We start from the raw sequence: 22,159 nt of genomic DNA, 5'->3' as shown, positions 1-22,159 counted from the left end.
TACCATATCATAGATAAGTTTTCACAAATGCCTAGGGTGCCTAACTGGTTTCCTTGGTTTCACTGGAGATGGCTGGTAATTATAGGTTTGCTTTGGTTATGTAACTGTATTCCTATTATGTTAATGTGTGTACGCAATTTAATTAGTAGTTTAAAACCTATACATGCTGAAGTTACTCTACAAGAAGATATGTCAAAGAAATAATCAATCTTCCCATGTTTTCTTCCATCTGCTACTCCTATAGCTTTTCTTCTTCCTTCCTAATTACAACCCTTAAATAGAATTCGTGCCTCAAATCGAATTTACCAAGTATCATAATTCTTCCAAGTGGTAAAGATACCTCAAGACAAATACTGGGCATAAAAGCCACAGGGCATAAATCTGCAAAGAAGTAAAAAGCTAACCTTTTCAAACAATATTGCCTCTCTCTCACTTACCAACTTTACATTTCTCTGTATGGCCCCGGAAGATGACTGGTTAGCCAGAGACAGGCACAGTCGCAGGGGGGCCATCAGGTGAGAAATTGGGGATCAACAGAGGTGAGGCTTAGAACCTCACTCCGCCTGTTTTGAGAGAAATCTTCTGTGTCCGTGGATGTTTTATTGCCCTTGTCTAGCTTGGATTAACACTTAGTCTACAGGCACACACCTGATCATCTACATTTGCTCTCTTACAGCACTAAACTATGTTTTCTACCTTTACCTTGCATCTACCTACCACTTCAGCATTTTATTAAAAATAATAATAATAATAAGGGAGAAATGTGGGATTCACATATAAATCAAGTATAAAAATCAAACGAATATTCGTATTTGTCCTGATTGTTTATAATTCATAATGCGTGATCAAAACTGAAAGTTTCTGTGATGACTGCCCTTGTACTGTTCACCATGTAAGAACTTATTCACTATGTAAGAATTCGTTCACCATGTAAGGACTTGTTCGTTATGCTTCAGAAGATTGGAGACTGACAAGAATTAGGCTTGGGGTGGATTAATGATTGTGCATTGAGCATTGACTCCCCTATACAGAATTTTATTGTTGTTAACAACCATTTGATCAATAAATATGAGAGATGCCCTCTCAAAAAAAAAAAAAAAAGTCATGTGGATGAAAAGTATAGCCATAGGTAATATATCAATAATAAGGTAATAATTTTGTATGATGACAGATGGAAACTACACTTACTGTAATGAGCATTTTGTAATGTACATAAACACTGAATCACTGTTTTGCACCTGAAACCAAATAATACTGTATGTTAACTATACTCAAAAATTAAAAATAAAAATTATACTTAAATTAAAAAATTCTAAAAATGCTATAAACGTTTTAATAAAAGTAAATTTAAGAGGCTTGGAATCATACAGACTGTATTCTCGCGCATCAACACAATATTATAGATTTCTTAATTTAGTTTTGTTGTTGACAAATAATACTCTTACTATTTTAGACTTAATTTAGATAAGGTATCCTGACAAACTTCTAATATCCTGGAAGTTAACACACTTCAAAATAATTCACTACTCAAAAATATTAAATAATATGCTTCAAAGTAATTCACAAATTGAATGGGATTCTGGGATGACTGCAGAATCAGGGTCATTGTGAAAAGCTCCTCCCATGTAAACACTGAGGAAGCAACCATACCTAGTACAACTAACCCTGAAGACCAGCAGAACAGACCTATGCCGAATGAGAAAGAAGACCACATTCAGAAATAGCCGCCATCAATTTGGATCCAAGCCCTTACTCCATCTGAACCCACAGAAGGAGAGTGAGAAACAGAGTGGGGAGGAGAAAAATGCTTGGGAACCCGGCACACCAGACCTGGGGATCTGCTCCAGAAAGGTGAGTCCCCATTGCATGGGGCTTTAAAAATCAACAGAGCTGAAGTGCCAGAGAGAGTTGAAGGGCTGCGGGAGGCTGAGTCTCGGCTGGTGGAGGACCGGTGTGCTGTGTCCATTCCTCTGAGACCCAACACAGAAGCAGTAGTTTGAAAAGAGATTGATTAACTTTCGGAAATGTGCTGGAGGACAGGAATAACTAGCAGATATTAAAATAATTAATGGATAATACTCAATTCCAAGTTGTTCTCTGTACTGTACTGCCAAAAAGAAGAAATTGAGGAAAACTACTAGAAAGTAAAACCAAAAGATGAGAAGACAGAAAATGTAAGAAAATTAGAGAATCAATCCAAGTGTGTTAATATCACTAATATCTGACTACAATAGGAGTTTAAGAAAGAGAACAGAGGAAATGGAGATGAAAAAAATTTTGAAAGAAATATCCACAAAATTCGAACACTGGGAGAAACCAAGTCTTGAGATTGAAGAAGTCCACTGATGGGCCAGGAAAGAAAAACCACTGAGGAAGAAAAAAAAAGGCTACAGAAAAGCACTTTAGGAAATTTCAGAAAACCAAAGATAAATAATCCAAAATACTTCCAGAGCAACAATAACAGCAAAAAAGCAAAACAAAAAAAAGGAAATAGACCATTTAAAGAATTGATCAGAATATTCTCACTGGACTTCATAGAATTAAAAGCCAATTAATACAAACTGCTAGAAAATGGATGAAAATGCCTTAAAAATTCAGAATGAAAGTAATTTTCATCTTCAACCTGGAATTTATTTTGAATATAAAATATATTTAATGAATACAATCGAAAGCCAACTAAGTTCTATATGAATATGAGTTCCAAAAGCGCAGGTTCCTGAGGTGTGCGATTCACTCCCTGTCTCAGGAAAGTTTCATTTGGCAGGTTTTGACCCTACCAAGCAGAGTTCTGCTAATTCTCCTTTTCTTCCTCTTCCATGATTTTACTGAGGTATAATTTACATTCCAGAAAATTCACTCATTTGAGTGTACAACTGAATGTTTTTTAGAGTATTTACAGAGTTGTGCAACCATCACTGCGATCTGTTTTTAGAATATGTACATCAACTACCATCAGATACCTCATTTCCATTTAGTCACTTTCCATTCTCAATCCCATCTTAATAGTTACTTCACTTCATGTTTCTATAGATTTGCTTTTCCTAGATTTTTTATATAAATGGAATCACACAGTATCAGATCTTTTGCGTCTAGCTTCTTTGCTTAGCATAACATTTTTGAGGTTCATTATCAACCTGGAATTTTCCATCTAACCAAACTATTAATCAAGTGTGTAGGTAGTACATTTTCAAATACACAAATTCAAAGAATTCACCAACTCAATACCCTTTTTTATGAAGCTTCTGGACAATGCACTTGAGCAAAATGAGGAGACAAATCAAGAAAGAAGAAAACACAGGGATCAAGAAACAGAAAGGAGTGATGTCAGTGAAAATGGCCAAGCAGGGAATTCTTGAAATCAATCTCTCCAATAAAAAAAAAAAAACTCTCAAAAATTTCTAGAAGCAACTATTTTTGAATTTGGAATCTAATCAAAAGCTTACAAAAACTAGGGTAATGCTTAGTGAAGGAAAAAAAGCTAAATTTGGGAAAGAGTTCTATAGCATTTTAACGTGCGTGGGAGTATCAATCCCAATACAGCTCAGTTGAGGCCTTAAAAACAGCTCTTATTCAATTTAACCTATTATATATGTTACTAGTACTGGAGAGAGCAGTACAGACCATATTTTCAAAGAATTGCATTTGTTTTGACCTGTCTGGGGGTTTCCTGAAGAATCATTTCAAAGTATTTGCCTATATTTCAACTAAGAACTCTCCCAGGGCTGAGGCTGCTATCTAAATTCATTAATAGGGATTTATAATATATATTTAAATTATAATTTATATCAAAACTTTTATAGGGAATTCTACCTGGGACAAGGGATAACAACTGGAGCAAACTACAGGCAAACTAAAAAGCTTGGGAAGAAAAGCTAGGGAAAGAGATACTTTGGAGAATAAAAGGCAGTGAAAGACTCTGATGTTCCTAGGACTCTAGCAGGCCACACGTATGGTAATGGCTAGCTCATGCTCACAGGAAGACCTGAGAAGGAAGGCCTGAGCTGTCCTTCAGATTCCTCACAAGCAAGAAGTGAAGGCAAAGGCAGAGCTGGAAACTACCCAACTGAGTACTAAAGGAGGCCTACTCCACATACACACAGGCCATAGGCAAAGACTGGGAGAGGTTTTTTGTTTTGTTTTGGTTTGGTTTTTGGTTCTAGGCTTTGAAAGAAATCTCTGACAAATCATTAGCTCACCATGAAGATATCACAACAGAGCCTTGAGTGGCCACATATGACATATACAGACTTTGCAATATTAATTCAGAAAAGTCACTAGATAATCAATAGTAATGATAACAAGTAGCAACGACAACCCCAGGAAGGGAGAAATCGGACTTCCAGAGCTAACATTATACACTCAAAATAATCCAATTTTCAAAACAACCAAAAATACAAGGCATGCCAAGAATGAAGAATGTATGGCCGATACACAGGAAAGAAAGCAATTAATAGAAACTTCCTTGAGGAAGCAGAGATGTTGGACTTAGAGAAAGACTTTAAATAAACTATTTTAAATATGCTCAAATGACTAAAGGAAACCATAAGAACAGAGTCTCACAAAAGAGAAAATATCAAAAAAGAAATATAAATTATAAAAAGGAATCAAATTCTGGAGAAGAAAAATATAACTTAAGAGAAAAATTCACTAGAGCTATTCAATAGCAGATATTAGCAGGCAGAAGAAAGAATCAACAACTGAAAATAAGTCCACTGATACTAACCAGTCTGAGAAACAGAAATAAAAAAGAATGAAGAAAAATGAATAGAGCCTAAGATATTCATGGGACTACAACAAAAATACTAACCAACAGGTAATGGGAACCCCAGGGAGAGAGGAAAGAGAGGGAAGGAAGAAAGATTATTTGAAGAAATACTGGCAAAATATTTCCCAAATCTGATGACATACATGCACTGACACATCCAAGAAACTCAATGCATTACAAATAGATCATACCCAAGGAACTTCACGCTAAAATGCATTGTAAGCAAACCACTGAAAGACAAGAGTAGAATTTGTCACTTACAACAGATTCTCAACTAAATAAAAAGCATCTCTCACCAGGAACCATGGAAGTCAGAAGGAAGTGGGATGACAAAGTACTGAAAGCAAAAAATTGCCAACAAAGAAATATCTATCCAGCAAAACAACCTTCAAAACAACAAAGAAATTGAGACATTAAATAAACAAAAACAGAGTTCACTGCTTATAAACCTGTCATACAAGAAATGCTAAAGAGAATCCTTCAGGTTAAAATGGAAGAAGAGTACACAGTAATTGTAATTCAGACATAAGAACACCAGTAAACCTAACTACATAAGTAAATATAAAAGTTAATACCAATGAATTTTCGGATGTAACTCTTTTTTTCCTGTATGATTTAAAAGCCAAATACACAAAAATGCATTATTATAAATCTAGTTTGATATATTACAAAATGTATAAAGATGGAATCTGTGACAATAACTATATAAAGGTGGGGTGGAGCTATATAGGAATAAAGTTTTATATAATGTTGAAACCTAACTCATATTAATTCAAACTAGACTGTTGTAAATGATCTAGTGCAAGCACTAGACAATTCCCCAGTGCAATCATTAGGAAATAACTAAAAATCCTATAGTAAGGGAAGGAAAAAGGAAATAAAAACAGTATACTGGAAAAAAATGTAATAAAAAAGAAGTCATTAATGCAGAAATTATAGAAGAAAAAAGATTAAGACAAATAGCAAAATGGTTGCTAACTGAATTCAGCAAACTTGCAGGATACAAAATGAATACACAGCAATCTGTGGCATTCCTGTATACTAACAATGAACTAGTAGAAAGAGAAATCAGGAAAACAACTCCATTTACAATTGCTTCAAACAAAATAAAATACCTAGGAATAAACCTAACCAAAGAGGTGAAAGACCTATACTCTGAAAACTACAGACATTCATAAGAGAAATTAAAGAAGACACCAATGGGAATGCATCCCGTCCTCATGGATATGACAAATTAATATTGTCAAAATGGCAATCCTGCCTAAAGTAAGGGGTTAACATTCAAAATATATAAAGAACTAACACATCTGAATACCCAAAAAGCAAATAACCCCATTAAAAAATGAGCAGAGGATATGAACAGACACTTCTCCAAAGAAGAAATTCAGATGGCCAACAGGTACATGAAAAGATGTTCCACATCACTAATTATCGGGGAAATGAAAATTAAAACCACAATGACCAGTTAGGATGGTCAACATCCAAAAGACAAGAAACAATAAATGCTAGCAGGGATACAGAGAAAGAGCAACCCTCCTATACTGTTGGTGGGAATGTAAACTGGTGCAGTCACTATGGAAAGCAATATAGAGGTTCCTCAAAAAACTAAAAACAGAAATATTATTTCACACAGGAATTCCACTCCTAAGAATTTACCTGAAGAAAACAAGATCCCAGAATCAAAAAGACAAATGCACCCCTGTGGTTATCACAGGACTATTTATAATAGCCAAGATATGGAAGCAACCTAAGCGTCCAACAGTAGATGAATGGATAAAGATGTGGTACAAATATACAATAGATTATTATTCAGCCATAAGAAGGAAACAAATACTACCATTTGCAACAACATGGATGGAGTTAGTGGATATTATGTTCAGTGAAATAAGCCAGGTGAAGAAAGACAAGTACCAAAGGATTGCACTCATTTGTGGAGTATAACAAGAAAGCAAAACTGAAGAAACAAAACAGCAAGCAGACTCACAGACTCCAAGAAGGAACTAGTGGTTACTAAAAGGGAAGAGGGTGGGAAAAGTGGGTGCGAGGGAGGGAGAAAGGGATTAACGGGCATTATGATTAACACACATAATGTAGGGCAGTCAAAGGGAGGTAGTATAGCATAGAGAAGACAAGTGGTGACTCTATAGAATCTTACTATGCTGATGAACAATGACTGCAATGGCGTAGGAGGGGGGACTTGATGACATGGGTGAATGTAATAACCACAATGTTGTTCATGTGAAACCTTTATAAGATTGTATATTAATGATACCTTAATAAGAAAAAAGTCAAGCTATAAAACTTTTAAAAAAATAGCTCAAATCAATACCTAACATTAGAGAACTGGAAAAAGAATAAATCAAAAGTTAGTAGAATTAAGGAAATAATAAAGATCAATAAGGAGAAAAATGAAATAGAGATAGAAAAACAAAAATCAACAAGACCAAAAGGTGGTTATTTGAAAAGATCAAAACTGACAAAAACTAATAAAAAAAAAGAAACTCAAATTACTAAAACCATGAATGACAATGATTTTGTATCCTTCAACTTTGAATTCATTTATTAGCCCTAATAGTTTTTTATGCAGTCTCTTAAAAGAGCTTCTATGTATAAGTCTGCATCATCTGTTAGAAGTAACTGCATCCTTTCCAATTTGAATGTCTTTTCTTTCTTTTTCTTGGCAATTTGCTCTGGTTACAGCTTTCAGTATAATATTGAATAAAAGTGAAAGTGGGCAATCTTGACTTGCTCTAGACCTTAGGGAAGAAAGTTTTCAGTCTTTCACCACTGAATATGATAATAGCCCTTGTATTTCTGGGAATAATCCCACATGGCCCACATTTTTTTACTGTGCTGCTGGATGTGTTTGCTAGTATTTGATTGAGAACTTTTGTATCTATATTCTAAGAGATATTGGTCTGTAGTTTCTTTTTGTGTGATATCTTTGTCTGGCTTTGGTATCAGAGTAATATTGGCCTCACAGAATAGTTGAGACATGGTCCCTGTTCAGTTTTTTGGAAGAGCTTGAGAAGGAAGAATTTGTGTTAATTCCTTAAATGTTTGGTAGAATTCACCAGTGAAGCCATCAAGGAATGAACTTTTCTTAATTTTGAAATGTTTTATTACAAATTCAGTCTCCTACCTTGTTATAGGTTTATTTAGATTTTCTATTTCTTAACTAAGTTTTGACAATTTCTGTGTTTTTAGTAATTTTTCTATTATTCATCTATATTATCTAATTTGTTAGCAAGCAATTAATTGTTCATAGTATTTTCTTATATTCCTTTTACTTCCTGTAAGCTTATAGTAATACCCCCACACAAACTTTACACTACCAATGAATAATCCAAAAGGAAGCTGAGGAAACGATTTCATTAGCATAGGAAGGATAATTAGGAATAAATTCAACCAAAGATGTGTAAGACTTAAACACTGAAAACTATAAGACCCTGCTGAAAGAAAATTTAAATACCTAAATAAATGGAAATATATTCCATGTTCATGAATTGGAAGATTTTGATATTGTTAAGATGGCAATAATCACCCAACATGAACTATAAATTCAATGTCATCCCTATCAAAATTCCAACAACACTTTCAATGATGTGGTACTGGTGTAAAGATAGAAATATAGATCAAGGGGATATAATTGAGAGTTCAGGGATAAACCTATGGTCAAATGATCAACAAAGGTGCTAAAATCATTTAATAGAGAAAAAACAGTCTCTGTCACAAATGGTGATGAGACAACTGGATATCCAACACAAAAAATTTGGCTTTATACCTTACACCATATATAAAAATTAACTCAAAACAGATCAAATACCTCAATTTAAGAAGTGGAACTATAAAACTCATAGGGGTAAGTAAATCTTCATGACCTGAGATTTAGCAGTGACTTCTTAGTATGACATCAAACGCAGACAATAAAAGAAAAAAGATAAATTAGACTTCACCAAAAAAATTTTTGAATTGTACATATAAGTACACTATTAAGAGAATAAAAAGACAAACTCCAGTGTAGGAAAAAGTGTATGCAAATTACAGATCTGATAAAGGAGTTTTATATAAGGATGGTTATCAAATATATATACCTAACATCTAATATATGTGTGGAGAGAAGGAGGTGAAAGAAAGTGGGAGAGAGAGCATAGATGAGGGTCTAGTGTCCATGACACCTACAACTAAACAACAAAAGGAAAACAACCCAATTAAAATATGGTCAAAGGATTTGAAGAGACCTTTCTCCAAAGGAGAAATACAAATGGTGAAGAAGCACATGAAAAGACACTCAAAATCATTAGTCACTAGAGAAATACAAATCAAAATCACAATGAGAAACTTCTTCACAACCACTACAACAGCTATAGTAAAAAGATCCCAACATGGATATGTCAAGAAATTGGAACCCCTACACAATGCTACTGGTAATGTAAATTGGCAGAGTCACTATAGAAAACAGTTTGACAGTTCTTCAAAAAGTTAAACATAGAATTACCATATGACCTAGCAAGTCTACTCCTAGGTATGTATCCAATAGAAATGAAAATGTATTCAAACAAAAATTTGTACACAAATATTCACAGCAACACTGTTCATTATAGCCAAAACAATGTCCATCAACTAAGAAATAGATTAACAAAATGTGGTATAGCCATACAATGGAATATTATTGTTCAGCCATAAAAAGGAATGAAGCACAGATACATGCTACACATGGATGAACCTTGAAAACCTTATGGTAAGTAAAATAAAAAAAAAAAAAAGCCAAACACAAAAGGTCACATATTGTATAATTCCATTAAATGAGATGTCCAGAACAAGTAAATCCATAAATACAAACTTCAGGTTAGAGTTTGCTAGTGTTTGGGCAGAATGAGGAGTAACTACTGCTTAATAGGTATGAAGTTTTGTTGAAGGTGATAAAAAATGTTCTACAATTAAGACACTGGTAATGGCTGCATAATATTGTATCTAAAGTCACTGAATTGTACATTTTAAAATAGTTTAAATGGTGAGTTTCGCTTCAATAATCATCATCATCATCATTTTGGTTCTCTCCAAGGGCAGTTTCTCCCTTCTGCTTTAGTAATGGAATTGACTGGATGCACAGCTCAAGATTACATTTTCCAGTCTACTGTATACAGCATGACTGAGTTCTAGCCAATGACATAGTAAGTGGAAGTGATATGTGCAACTTATGGGTCATATTTTTAAGAACTTCCTTCCTCCTCCCTTTTCCTTTAATGGCAAAAGGAGATGTGAGAGCTGGAGCAAAGGCATTCTTCTTGGGCAATGAGATACAAGCCATGTGTTAAGGATGGCAAAGTAGTAAGTAACACTGGGACCAGCAGCAACCTCATGGAGCAGAAAGAATACACAAGCTCAAAATTTTACATGATATAGAAGATACAGAAATAAACTTCTTCCTTGTCTAAGCCATTGTTATTATCATGGTCTTTCCTTTAGAGAAGTCAAACCTATAGCCTAATACAGACAGAAACCAACCAAAATTTCTTATGTACGTAAGATTTACATCTAAGCAAATATTAACTTTACATGAATGCTAAGACTCATGAGATTTGGGATTATGGTAAAAATTTACCTTTTTTAACTAGAGATTGATGTTGCTGTTGTTCATTAGGACCTTGAGAAAAGGTTTGCATTCCATTTGTCTTACACTGTTTAAAAAAGAAAGTACACTTTTTAACTAATGTTTACAATTTTATTTAACTCCTTTTTTACCACTCAAAAATATTTTTCTCAACAAAGTATTAGTCAAGACATATTTTTGGGTTAAAGGATAAGCAACCTTACACATATGCTCATTAAAAGTAAGCAATAAAAACATCCTTCAAAACATCTATTAGTGTTTTTGTTGATTCTAATTTTGAAAAGGAAACATAAAACAAAAAATTATATAGTCTTAAAGATACATAATTCCAAAGTTATTAAAAATTGATTTTAATAGATATTTATTCATAAAAATGTGCAATAATACAAGAGTATTTTTTTAATCTCATGTAAAGTAAATCCTGATGTCAGTTTATAAGCATATGGACCACTTCACCCAATACTTTGGAAATAAGGGAAATAAGAAAAAACTGCCTGATCCAATTAGGCAAAGAGAAAACTAAAACACTAACAGAGCTGAATATCCTGAGGAGAGGGAGGCTTTAGCTCAGTTTCCAGTCCTACCTGAAGGACTGTCTTTATTATGAGAATCGCTAAACTAACATGGTGACATTTTAAAGAACTATCTTTTAACTAATTCCTCTTCTTCAGATTCCATGTCTGCCAAGAAATATTCTGATTACAATTTAACTTCCCATAAATCTTCTTAGAGCAGATAATACACTAATAGAAATATAAAGCAATCCCAGAGAAGACAGCAAGATTTCTCAATATAAAATAACTGATTTTATAAATCAGTTTCACAAATTTTGTCTGTATTTTCCCTATGAGATGATCACCTCTTACACTGCAAAAATCAGTCTGCAGTCAGCCAGCCAGACACTGGACCACGGTAATTCACTAAGGTAGGTTTCTTTGAACTGAAATGAATGAACATTTCTGAAAAATGAACATTTCTACTCTATCACAATATTAACAAGTTATATCCCATTCCTTGAATATTTGCAAATTTTACCAAAGTAACTCTGTCTGGAAGGATTAATTATCTAATCCTATTACACAGTGAACAGTATAATGAGGTTATTCTACACTACTGAGATATCAGGATAAGTCATCAGGAAAAAATCAAATTGTAGCAGATTTTTTTTATTTTTAAGTAGAGGTTAAAAAAAATAGGGAAATGGTAAAGATTTAAGTTTTCCAAAGTTCTTCCTGTTAAATTTAATAAACTGTAATATGAATTATATAGTACTTTTAAAAAATTAGTTTCTTAAACTTGAAAATTTCATCAGGGGTATACTTCACTATCTTTGTAATACTAGTTAACATAAATACGAGACATAAAATCAAACTCAAAACTAAACTACGCCTTTTGGCCAGAACTGCCATCTTCCAGTAAATTGCCAAAATGACCAACACAAAGGGAAAGAGATGATGTACCTGCTATATGGTTTCTAGACCTTTTAGAAAACATGGAGTTGTTCCTTTGGCCACATACATGTGAATACATAAGAAAGGTGATATTAGACATCAAGGGAATGGACACTGTTCAAAAAGGAATGCCCCACATGGTAACAAATGTTACCATGGCAACACTGGAGGAGTCTATAATGTTACCAAGCATGCTGTAGGCATTGTTGTAAACAAACAAGGGCAAGATTCTTGCAAAGAGAATTAATGTTCTTATTGAGCATATTAAACACTCTAAGAGCTGAGAAAGCTTCCTGAAGCATGTGAAGGAAAATGATCAGAAAAAGAAAGAAGCCAAAGAGAAAGGTACTTGGGTTCAAATGAAGCACCAGCCTGTCTGTTCCACCTAGAGCAGCACACTTAATGAGAACAAATGGAAAGCAGCCTGAGCTTCTGGAACCCATTCTCTATGAATTCATGGCTTGATAGGTATAAAAAAATTAATGTCTCTGGACTGTAAAAATGTTTATGAAATTCTAGAAAAATTAAAACTAATTTACAGTTAAAGGTATCAGTGGATGCCTACAGCAGGAGGGAGCATTAGGGATTAGTGGAAGTGGGGAAGCTGAATGATTGCAAAGGGATATAACGGCACTTTTGAGTAAGATGAAAATGTTCTGTATTTTCATTATGGTGTTGGTTACATTACATGGGATACATATATGACAAAATTCATAGAATGGATTCATTTACTGTATGTAAATTATACCTCAATAAAGATGGTTTTAAAAATACACAAAGTTAGTAAAAAGTATCTTTCATTATATATTATGTTGCAGTTCTGATATAGGTCCTGGTAGCTTTTGTATTATCATTGAAGCAGCTGACAAAATTTTCAGTTTGGAAATAAATTTGATTTTTCTCTATAATATTTGCAATATTAATATACTCCTTTTTTACACATAAAGTTTCTAGAAGGTCAATGGGCTTACAGACCTTTGAGAGTTACAATACCACATACAATATTGTAACAGTAAGTTACAATTACTATTGTCTTAATTGGGGAAATGCTAGTTAGCTAACGAATAAAACAAAACATTACAATGACATAAAAAATTAATATAAAGCAAAAGTAATTATCATGGTATGGCAATAGAGATAAACAGATCAATAAAACAGAATAAAGAGTCCAGAAACAGACCCTATTTATATAAAAACTTATTACACAATAAAGATGGCATTAACTGGTATCTAAAGAATAGATTATTCAATGAATTGTTTGAGAATTAGTCATCTATATGGGAAAAAATTAGATTTCTACCTCCTATCATTCAAATAACCAATTTCATGTAAACGATACACCTAAATAGAAAGTAAAACTTTAAAGCTTTTGGAAGAATATGTAGGAAAATATATTTTTTATCTTAGGAATGGGAAGACTTCATAAACAATGACACTAAAATGAAGTCATGAAGAAAAACAGTTATAACATGACTACCTTAAGATTTAAAATTTCTGAACAAGTCACCATAAAAAAAACAATTCTCTCACAGATCATATTTCCAGGAAAAAAAAATGCCTTGCATGTAAGAACAATAATTAGAATCCAAAATATATTTCAAAAGTGTATAAAATAAGAAAAAGACAACACAAGAAAAATGAGCAAATGAATCGGTAGGTAATTCACAAAAGAGAAAACCCAATGGCCAAATCAAACATATGAAAAAGTGCTCCACTTCACAACAGAGAATTAAGAATTAAAACACAAATATATGATTTCTCACCCAATTAAACAAGAAAAAAATTTTTGAAGTCTTACAGTAACAAGATATGGATATAGAAAAACCAGTCTTCATACATTGCTTACACAAATTCCCTGGAGAGTAATTTGGCAGTATTTAATAATGTTGAAGATTGCCTTTTCAAATAACAATTCTACTCTTACTTTTATATTGCACAGAACCTCTCAACATGTATAAAATATAACACATAGATGGACATTTACTGTAGCATTTTATTAATAGAAACAAGTGCCAAGTCCATCAACAGGAAATGGAGTAAGAAACGTGATATATTTATATGTATACAAAGATATTTTTCTGTATCAGTACATATAGAACTGTTTTATTCATCTTAATAATTGCCTGGTGTTCCATTTATGAATATACTTACATTTGTGCATGCATCATCTATTTCTGGAAGTATCTAGGTAAGAAATGGTAAAATGTTACTTCTGGTCAGAGGAAATAGGTGACTGGGGGATAGAAATTGGAGGGAAACTTTTCACTAAATGACATTTTATATGTTTTGAATTTTAAACTTTGTGACTTTATTTTACTTAGTCAAAAAATTAGACATTTTAAAATATAAACCTAAGTGAAAAAAATCTTTAAAATACTGTTTATATAAAATTGTAAAATAGCTAAAACTGTTTTGTTGTAGCAAAACAATCCTATTTGTTATAGCAAAAGTACTAATACATTCATGGAAACAATAACAAATTGAGGATAGTTATCGCCTAGAAGGGTAGAAAGGAATGGGAGGGTGGAGGGATATACAGGGGTTTTTACCTATAAGGTCTTTTCTTTAAAATTTCTAAAACAAATATAGCAAAATGTTTAGATTTGAAAATACTGGGCAAAGGTATAATGAGTGTTTTATCCTCTTTAATGTATTCTTGGACTATGTCGTAACTATATAAAGAGCATACAAAGCACTTTAGCATAGTACCTGGCACACAATGCTACTTTCCCATCTGTAATGATTCATTTTATAATTTCTAAGACTTACTTTGCTAACTCCACTTTGTAAGCATTGGGTGTTGCATGGATATTCATTTTGAAAGTTGAAAGGGAATACTACTCCCACTAGGAAAGAAAAAAAGAAACTATTTTAAATACCCAGTACTTCAATAAATGATATAACGTCACCTAAAAACTTTAAGTATCCAAGATATTCTAGGCACTGTTTTGAAATGTTTTCTGATAGTCATTTTATTCAATACTCTAAAATGTCAGCCACTGTGTTAGGAGATGGGTATATAAGAGTGAAGAGATAAGCGAGTTCATAGTCTATTTTTTTAAATGCATAAATAATGACTATAATAAAAATATAAAGTTATATGAAAAGTACAGAGAAGGTACTAGGGGAGAGCAGAGTGGGCTTCAGAATATCAAGGGAGGCTTCAAAAAAGGAAATAATCAATCTGGGTCTTGAAAAAGTGTTATTTCTTTAGGGATGTAAGTTGGCCAGGGAACACAGAAGTATACTGAGAAAGGCCAAGATTAATTTCTGATTTACTAAACTTTCCTGCCTATAAACCCCTACTCTCATTTGGATCTTAAGAGGATATAATTAAGAGTTAAAGGCTACCGTCTCACCTCCATGTACCCCTGTAACAGCCTGGGAGGAAAGGACTGGTGAAAAACTGAATCTGTACAGATGAGGGAGGGAGTATGCTGTAAAAAGGCTGGTCACAGAATGGAGCTGCTGCCAATGGCTTTGCATCCTTCCCTTTAGGATAAAATCTGATACTTGACCCTGTACGACTGCTCCTTCAGTGCACCAGAAGGATATGACACTGGAATTTTTAAGCTATGGTCCAGAAGATCCTTTAAGTTCATTTGTCCTAAATCACAGCCATCTTCAGAGGAAACATGATCAAAGTGGAGACAGTTTTCCTTGTAGGAATCAAAGATGGAAAACAAATGGAGAATGGAGGTGTCACTTCTATCTTTTCTGCTCCATCTTTGTACCCAATAAAAGCTCAATTTTTTCCCCTTTTTTAAATAGCCAGTTAGTCAATTGAACTCATGGACTAAAGAGTATTTAAATAGGTTATGTCTATACATATCACCTAAGTTAGAAAAATGAAGCCCTTTCTAACAGGCACTGAAAAGAATAAAAAAGTTTAATATTCTAAAAACCAAGTATTTCAATAATTTGTCTAAAGGTTAGTCTTAGTGACAAAAAAATTAATTTTAGAAGTTTTTGTTTAGATTTCCTGAAAAATAAGATATGTCACACCTCAAACACAGCCCATTCTGTAAGTGTTGATTTGTACTAATCCTCTTTTTTTTGCAGTTAGGTATATATTTTTTAAGAGCTAATGCTCTGTCCAGCATGATTGTTCTCAGGCGAAGAGCTATTCTTCCTATTTGTGTTGGTCCAGTAGAATATTGGTTAGTGGACTATTAAGAATTCTTTGGTAATACTTTTAAATAATTCTTCTAATAGATCATTAGTTTTCATCATTCTTAAAAATTCACCATAAACAATTACTCTGTTTATTAAGCCTTTCAAATATGAATTAGCCATTAGCCAATTAATATTTAAAGATGTGTACCCTGCATTACTCACCAGGGTTAGAAGTCAGATGACGAACAGGTCTTGCTGGTTGAAGCGGTTTACCAATCAATTTTTTGGTTTCCATTATCACAAAGACCTTGACGTTCTATATTTTAGGAGGGAAAAATACATGTTTTATCTTCTGTACAAGGTAATCAACATGTTTTAACATATATATATATAAATAACATTCATTTGAAGATAAGTATTTAAGGTCAGATGGAAAACACAACTACAAAAGAAGTATTTAAAATCATATGCAACAACCTTAGACCCCTTTAGAGCATCTGATAGCTGAACATTCCCTCTTTAAAATATTTTCCTCCCTTAACTTACCTCTTTTCTTTTGCTTTGTTCCCTTTTTCTTTGTCTCTTCTAACTTCCTTAACTGAGATTCCTCTTTTCTCCAATTAAATTTAGGAATTCTTCCAGATTTGGTCCTTTTAGCTAACCTAATCTATTCTCATGATTGCAACTATCTATCTATAGGATAAACATGCTCTGGTTTATACATCCAGCATCCACCTCTTCTAAATGTCAGTTCTATTTTTCTAATTGCCTAAAGATCATTTCCATTTATATATCTTATCATAGGAACTTCAAACTCAACATATCCAAAACGAAATTACCCTGACTCCAAAGATGTTCCTCCTCCTGTATTCCTTAAAGACATCACTCTCTTAGACCACCCTAGAAGACACCTTCAATTTGAGTCTAAATAGAGTCCCCACACCATAATCAGTCTGTAATTCTTGTCCATTCTATTTCCAAAATTTCTCTCAAATCTGTTTTTGTCACTCTCACTGCTACTCTTTTTGATCCATAAACTAAAAGTAGTTTTGAATTCATCTCCCTGATCACCCAGTCTGATTTAAGTATCTCATCTCCCTATGTTTCTGGGACACAGTGAATATGCCCACATCATGGCACTTAGAGCACACTGTACCTATACTACTATACTATAGCTACATTTGTCTTCCATACTAGACCAAAGTGAGGAACAGATTCTTCTTCAAGTGAGGTACAAAATTCTCATTCTCTGTGTCCCCTGCAACTCACAAAGTAACTGGACTAAACACAAAAAGCAACAGAGTATTTGCTGAACAAATGGGTGAATACAGCCTCTTTTCTTTCCAAACTATGATCTCTTCACTACACACTTGCTTTAAAAACTTCAGTTCCCTATCACTTCCTAGATTGTGAATAATAGAAACAGGAGCCAATTTCTGTGTGTCAGGCATAGTAAACCATTTACCTAGGTGAAATGATTTAATATTCAGGACTCTACAAATTAGGTACTATTAATACAGCTCAGGTCAGCTGGGTTCCTATCATGGTTGCACCACCTAGTTGTTTATGTAAAACAACAGCCTCTACCTTGTAGGTTTAATGTGAAGACTAAATAAGATAATCTGTATCACATATATATGTTATATTAATATAATGCTATAAAGCATTAGCACAATACCTGGTACATAGTAAGGATTCAATAAAAGTTAGCTTTATTTTTAATTCTAATTTCACAAATTAGCCTTGGAGAAATTAGGTAATTTGCCAAGGTCATGAGTCTGGGAAGTGATGGCTATGGCTATGTCCATGCTTCTGGCCAATACTCTACAATCAAGCTAGCCCCAACCCCTCTTTCCATCCCAAGCCCAGGCATAACTGCCCAAGTTCTGTTTAATTACTCTTATGTGCTCACAAAGCTCTCCTGTACCTTCTTCCAATGTGGTACTTACTGATTTTGCAATTACCTATTATCTGGCCATTAAATTACAGCTCTATCATTCAGGTATATCTCCAGTATCAGCACAGCTTGTAGAACACAATGGCTGTTCAGTAAATTGTTAACTTCATAAATGGTATTGTTTCATCATATACCTACAAATGCAGGTTCTGTCTGAAGTCCCTCACTCTTCCAGCTGCTCTTCTCCAAAACTGCTATTCATCCTTCAAGATCAAGATCTTGCTACTTCATTGGAAAATATCCTAGTCTCTCAACAGTAAAATTAAATAAAATAGTTTACATGACATGTTCCTAAGATAGTTGACAGTAAAATGATAATATATTGAAAATAATAATTTCTCTTCCCTCACCCACCGGCCTCTACTGTATTTTATTAATTTTTCTAAAATGTATGACAATAAACCTATTATATGCCTATTTGATTAGACTGAATTAGCTGAAGCCAAAAAAACTAGACCTTACTCAGTACCTTCAACACAATTAGTTTTACTCAACAGATATAGAATTTAGATAACTCCTACATATAATTAAAATCTCCTGATGTCTGAATAGGACACAAATTTTCAAATTTTGATGCCTGTCAAGACAAGTTGTGAAAATAAGAGAAGCCTCACTGACATGGCATCAGAAGGCCTGCAGGGGGAGCACTCACATCCACCACCCTTGGACAGTTGAGGACCCCACAGGAAGGCACAAACACCTTACAACTCATAGTGTTTTGGCTACTTTGCCACCCCGTAGGAGGAGGGTAGACTTTCTGCCTCCCCCAACAACAACCCACCACTCAGCCAATAAGCAGCCAAGCAACATGGGACTCCCAGTTTCTTTCAATGGACTTACTGCTTAGAACAGTCCCCTAACTCTGTCCCTTCCTTCTATAAAGGAGCTCTTCTTTCCTTTGTTCTCTGGACATGATTGTGGTTTTGCCTTAGCTTGCTTGTCCCCAGTAAGTCTTTACTGTTCCTGAATAAACCTGTTTTTCTGGTAAAATAACTAACAATTTTTAAGGTACACAAAGTCAAAAATAAAATTCCACCTGGCACTGCACTTGCTCATCCAGAAACAATTGCAACTATATGATCTTAAACAGATTATTAGTTTAAGTGACTGTTTCCCTAAGTACAATATAGGGTTAATAATTGCCTTTTTAGCTCCAAAAAAACACTTTCATCTATTTAAAATTCCTTTGAACATAATTCAAATGTTAAAATCATAAATTTATTAACAACCTCTCAAAGTTAGCAAGGATAACTATGCAAAATAGTTACTTTTCCCTGAAATTTGCAGATAAGCCAGTACTTCAAGTTAATACCTACCTAGCTTTTTAACATGTCTGTTAATTGGTATTTCAGCATGGCTATTAACCTTCTAAACAACACTAATGCTCTGTACCTGTTAGCAATATCACTTTGCTCTAATAGGAAACTAAAACAAGTTATAAGCATACTTAGCAAAAAAAAAAAAAACTTCAAATATTAATTGAATATTTCTATGTGGAAGGAAGTATTTTAAATAAGACCAAAAAGCAATCTAGTATTATGTTATTTAATGTTTGTCCTAGCTATTTTAATTAACTCCCTAATACTAGTATGCAGTAACTTTCCACCGTTTCCCAAATGAAACTAATGAATCAGAATACAGCAGAGTACTTTGGCACACACTTTCTTGTTTTTCATTGCTCAGCTGAAATAGAGTTGACAGACTGTAAAGTCTTTTCCAATTGCTGAGCAGTGCAAATCCACAGTATTCAACGTAGGGATTTTCAAGAGTTGGGGAGTTACAGAACTGTATGATTTTGCAACACAAGTAAATAAAAAATAAAAGATTTTTTAGTACCACCTACCCTTTTAATTTGTATGAAAACTATAGGAAGAGCTCCATATATATAAATCCACATCAGCTAAGAAAATTAGAAAAGATGATGCCACATAGTACCCTATTAATTATGTTAAAAAAAAAACTGTGCCTTCATACAGACACTGACATTACAGGGAGCAAGTCTGGGATGCTATATAACAGCATTGTCTAAAGCAATACTATTAAGGGAAAAGGCAAATGTTTAAAATAAGTATTATTGTAAAACTGATTCACAATATCATAATTTCTGAAGGACAGGACTCTAGAAACCGAAGTCTAATTCTCACTTTAGGTTAAAAATTAATACAGACTAAACCGAACTACAAAGTCAGTATGAAATAACTTCAATCTTATACTCTAATGCCTGCTTCACTTACCCAATGCAGAGCTCCAAAAGTTTCCTTTGAAGTTACAGGTACTACCTATAGTCAGTTATGAAAATAACTGTTCAAAGGACAACACTTGCAAAAGCAACAGAATCTTACTTACGACACTGGGTAACAAGTAGAGGGCCCATCATAAAGTTATCTTTTAAAATGTGCACAGTTTTGTGGTGTAAATCTTTTTAAGGAACATTTTGATCCATTGTCTCGAAAAATTCATTATATTAATACACACTGAGAAATGGCTACTGAGTAGCTTTGTTTTTTTTCAAGTTTACACATATTTGATAAGTCATCTTAAAAGGCCAAGTGGTGTAAATAGAATATTAGTTTGCAAGTCAGGAAATCTAAGTGTAGTTGCTATTCTACATTTAGCAATATTAACTATATCTTAGGTGACTTTTTTGTTTAAAAAAAAAACTGAACTAAGTATGAATCCTAAGGACCCACCAATTCTGAAATTATAAATTTAACTAAAATAAAGTACATGGGTTAATAAGCACATATACTGACCAACTGGAGCACAATCATATTAACCAGCATATACCATTCTTTTCTAATTAAAACTCCTTTTGAGGTCCTACTGTATGTTAAACACTTTACATATGTTATCTCATTTAATTTTGAGCCATACATTAATTATTGTAGAAAATCATTGTCACTTTACAGATGGGAAACCTGATGCTCAGAAAGATGAGAGACATGCCAAAGTTCACAGTTAATACTTGGTAGAAATGAGAATTTGACTCTAAAGTTCATGCCCTTATCTTTGAACTTACATGTTTGGTAAGTAACAGACATCTTACTCTATTCTGCATGGGCATTGCTTATAAAATGTGTTTTTACAAAGTTAATGTTCTTTGAAAGTAAATGCTACTTGTAAGTAAACAGCACATACTGATAAAAGTAATGTAAAAGAAATACAAGTAAAAGATAAACCAATTATGACTTAGGTGAAGAAAGACATTTTACATCCCACAAGTCAGATTCAGGAAAAATTAAAATTAAAATAGCATAAAGTTATAAGCCAAGAGAGCATTCCATCATATTTTCAATTTCAGGTCTTCTCTTTACAACAGACCAAAAAAATTTTTTCTCTCTCTGAAAAATCTTTCAATACAAGCAAACTTCAACATTTAGATGGGATAAAATTGCCCAGGTAATGAGTGCTTGTGTTTATCAGAACCGATGGGAATGTCCTTTTTCTGTAGCTTTGCCTAAAATACCAGCAATTAAAAACTTTTGATACACCTGAAACTAATATTATATGTTAATTATATTTTAATTTTTTAAATGGCAATCCTCACGTGTGGAAAATCTTCAAATATATTAACCATTTTATTTTCTTCTGTGAATTAACCATACATATTTTTGGTTCTCTTTTTTCCCTAAGTTTTCTTGTTAAATATTATTTCATGTAATTATTACTTAATTACTGGTTTATTAATGAAAACAATGATAATAATGTCCAAATGAAAAAAAGCTTTCGCCCAAAATTATTAGTAGGGGTGATGTCAGGTCACCGGGTGGGGAAAACTCACAAAAATCATCCCATAACCCAGCACCAGACCTTGGGATGCTGTGTACGTACATTTAGGGTGGTGCTTTTGTGCTTGTTTTTGTACTATCCCCTCAGCAACGCAGCTCTCGCCCGGCCCCTCGCCCCTCACCGGGTTTCCCCACCGCGACCACCACCCTTCGACGGGCTCGCTCCCTGCGCGCTCTACGACCCACCGTGCGCCCCTGCAGGAGCCTGACCGATCTGTGCCGTCGCACCCCTGTGCTACTCTTCCTCTCAATTTTCCCGGAGTCCGACCTCAAGTCCGAGCGCATCCGCCGCCTCACACCCCGGGGCCCGAGTTCAGCCCCTCCGCGCAGTTAGTCTTCTCAGCCCCCTACCACCTCAAGATCCGGGAGGACTTCGGGGCAGTAGCGCCGCCGCGCTCGGTCCAAAGGCGGCGGCAAGCGCGCAGCTGCCCGTCGGGGAACGGCTCCCGCTGCGTGTCCGCTCGAGCC

General features: G+C 34.1%; 1 protein-coding gene and 1 pseudogene across 2 annotated transcripts in view; one reads left to right on the top strand and one right to left on the bottom strand.

Moving 5' to 3' along the window:
* C3H8orf88 (chromosome 3 C8orf88 homolog) overlaps positions 1 to 22,159 on the bottom strand; it is a 35,319-nt gene extending 13,160 nt beyond the window's left edge. Inside the window, exons 1-5 of one of the 2 annotated variants that reach the window (XM_036932748.2) lie at positions 21,878 to 22,159; positions 16,169 to 16,262; positions 14,600 to 14,676; positions 13,982 to 14,014; positions 10,371 to 10,446 (exon numbers count right to left, since the gene is read on the bottom strand). In XM_036932748.2, the coding sequence (XP_036788643.2) occupies positions 10,371 to 10,446; positions 13,982 to 14,014; positions 14,600 to 14,676; positions 16,169 to 16,262; positions 21,878 to 21,976 (379 nt within the window). In that variant the 5' untranslated portion in view covers positions 21,977 to 22,159. The remainder of the gene's footprint in view (positions 1 to 10,370; positions 10,447 to 13,981; positions 14,015 to 14,599; positions 14,677 to 16,168; positions 16,263 to 21,877) is intronic. The other variant, XM_036932756.2, reaches the window with a different exon arrangement.
* On the top strand, positions 11,808 to 12,295 carry LOC118936010 (60S ribosomal protein L21-like; annotated as a pseudogene).

The sequence above is a fragment of the Manis pentadactyla genome, chromosome 3 (assembly GCF_030020395.1).
Source record: "Manis pentadactyla isolate mManPen7 chromosome 3, mManPen7.hap1, whole genome shotgun sequence".
Classification (NCBI taxonomy): Eukaryota; Metazoa; Chordata; class Mammalia; order Pholidota; family Manidae; genus Manis; species Manis pentadactyla.
Note: the sequence above shows the minus strand (reverse complement) of the source record. Positions and strands in the feature narration are given on the sequence as shown.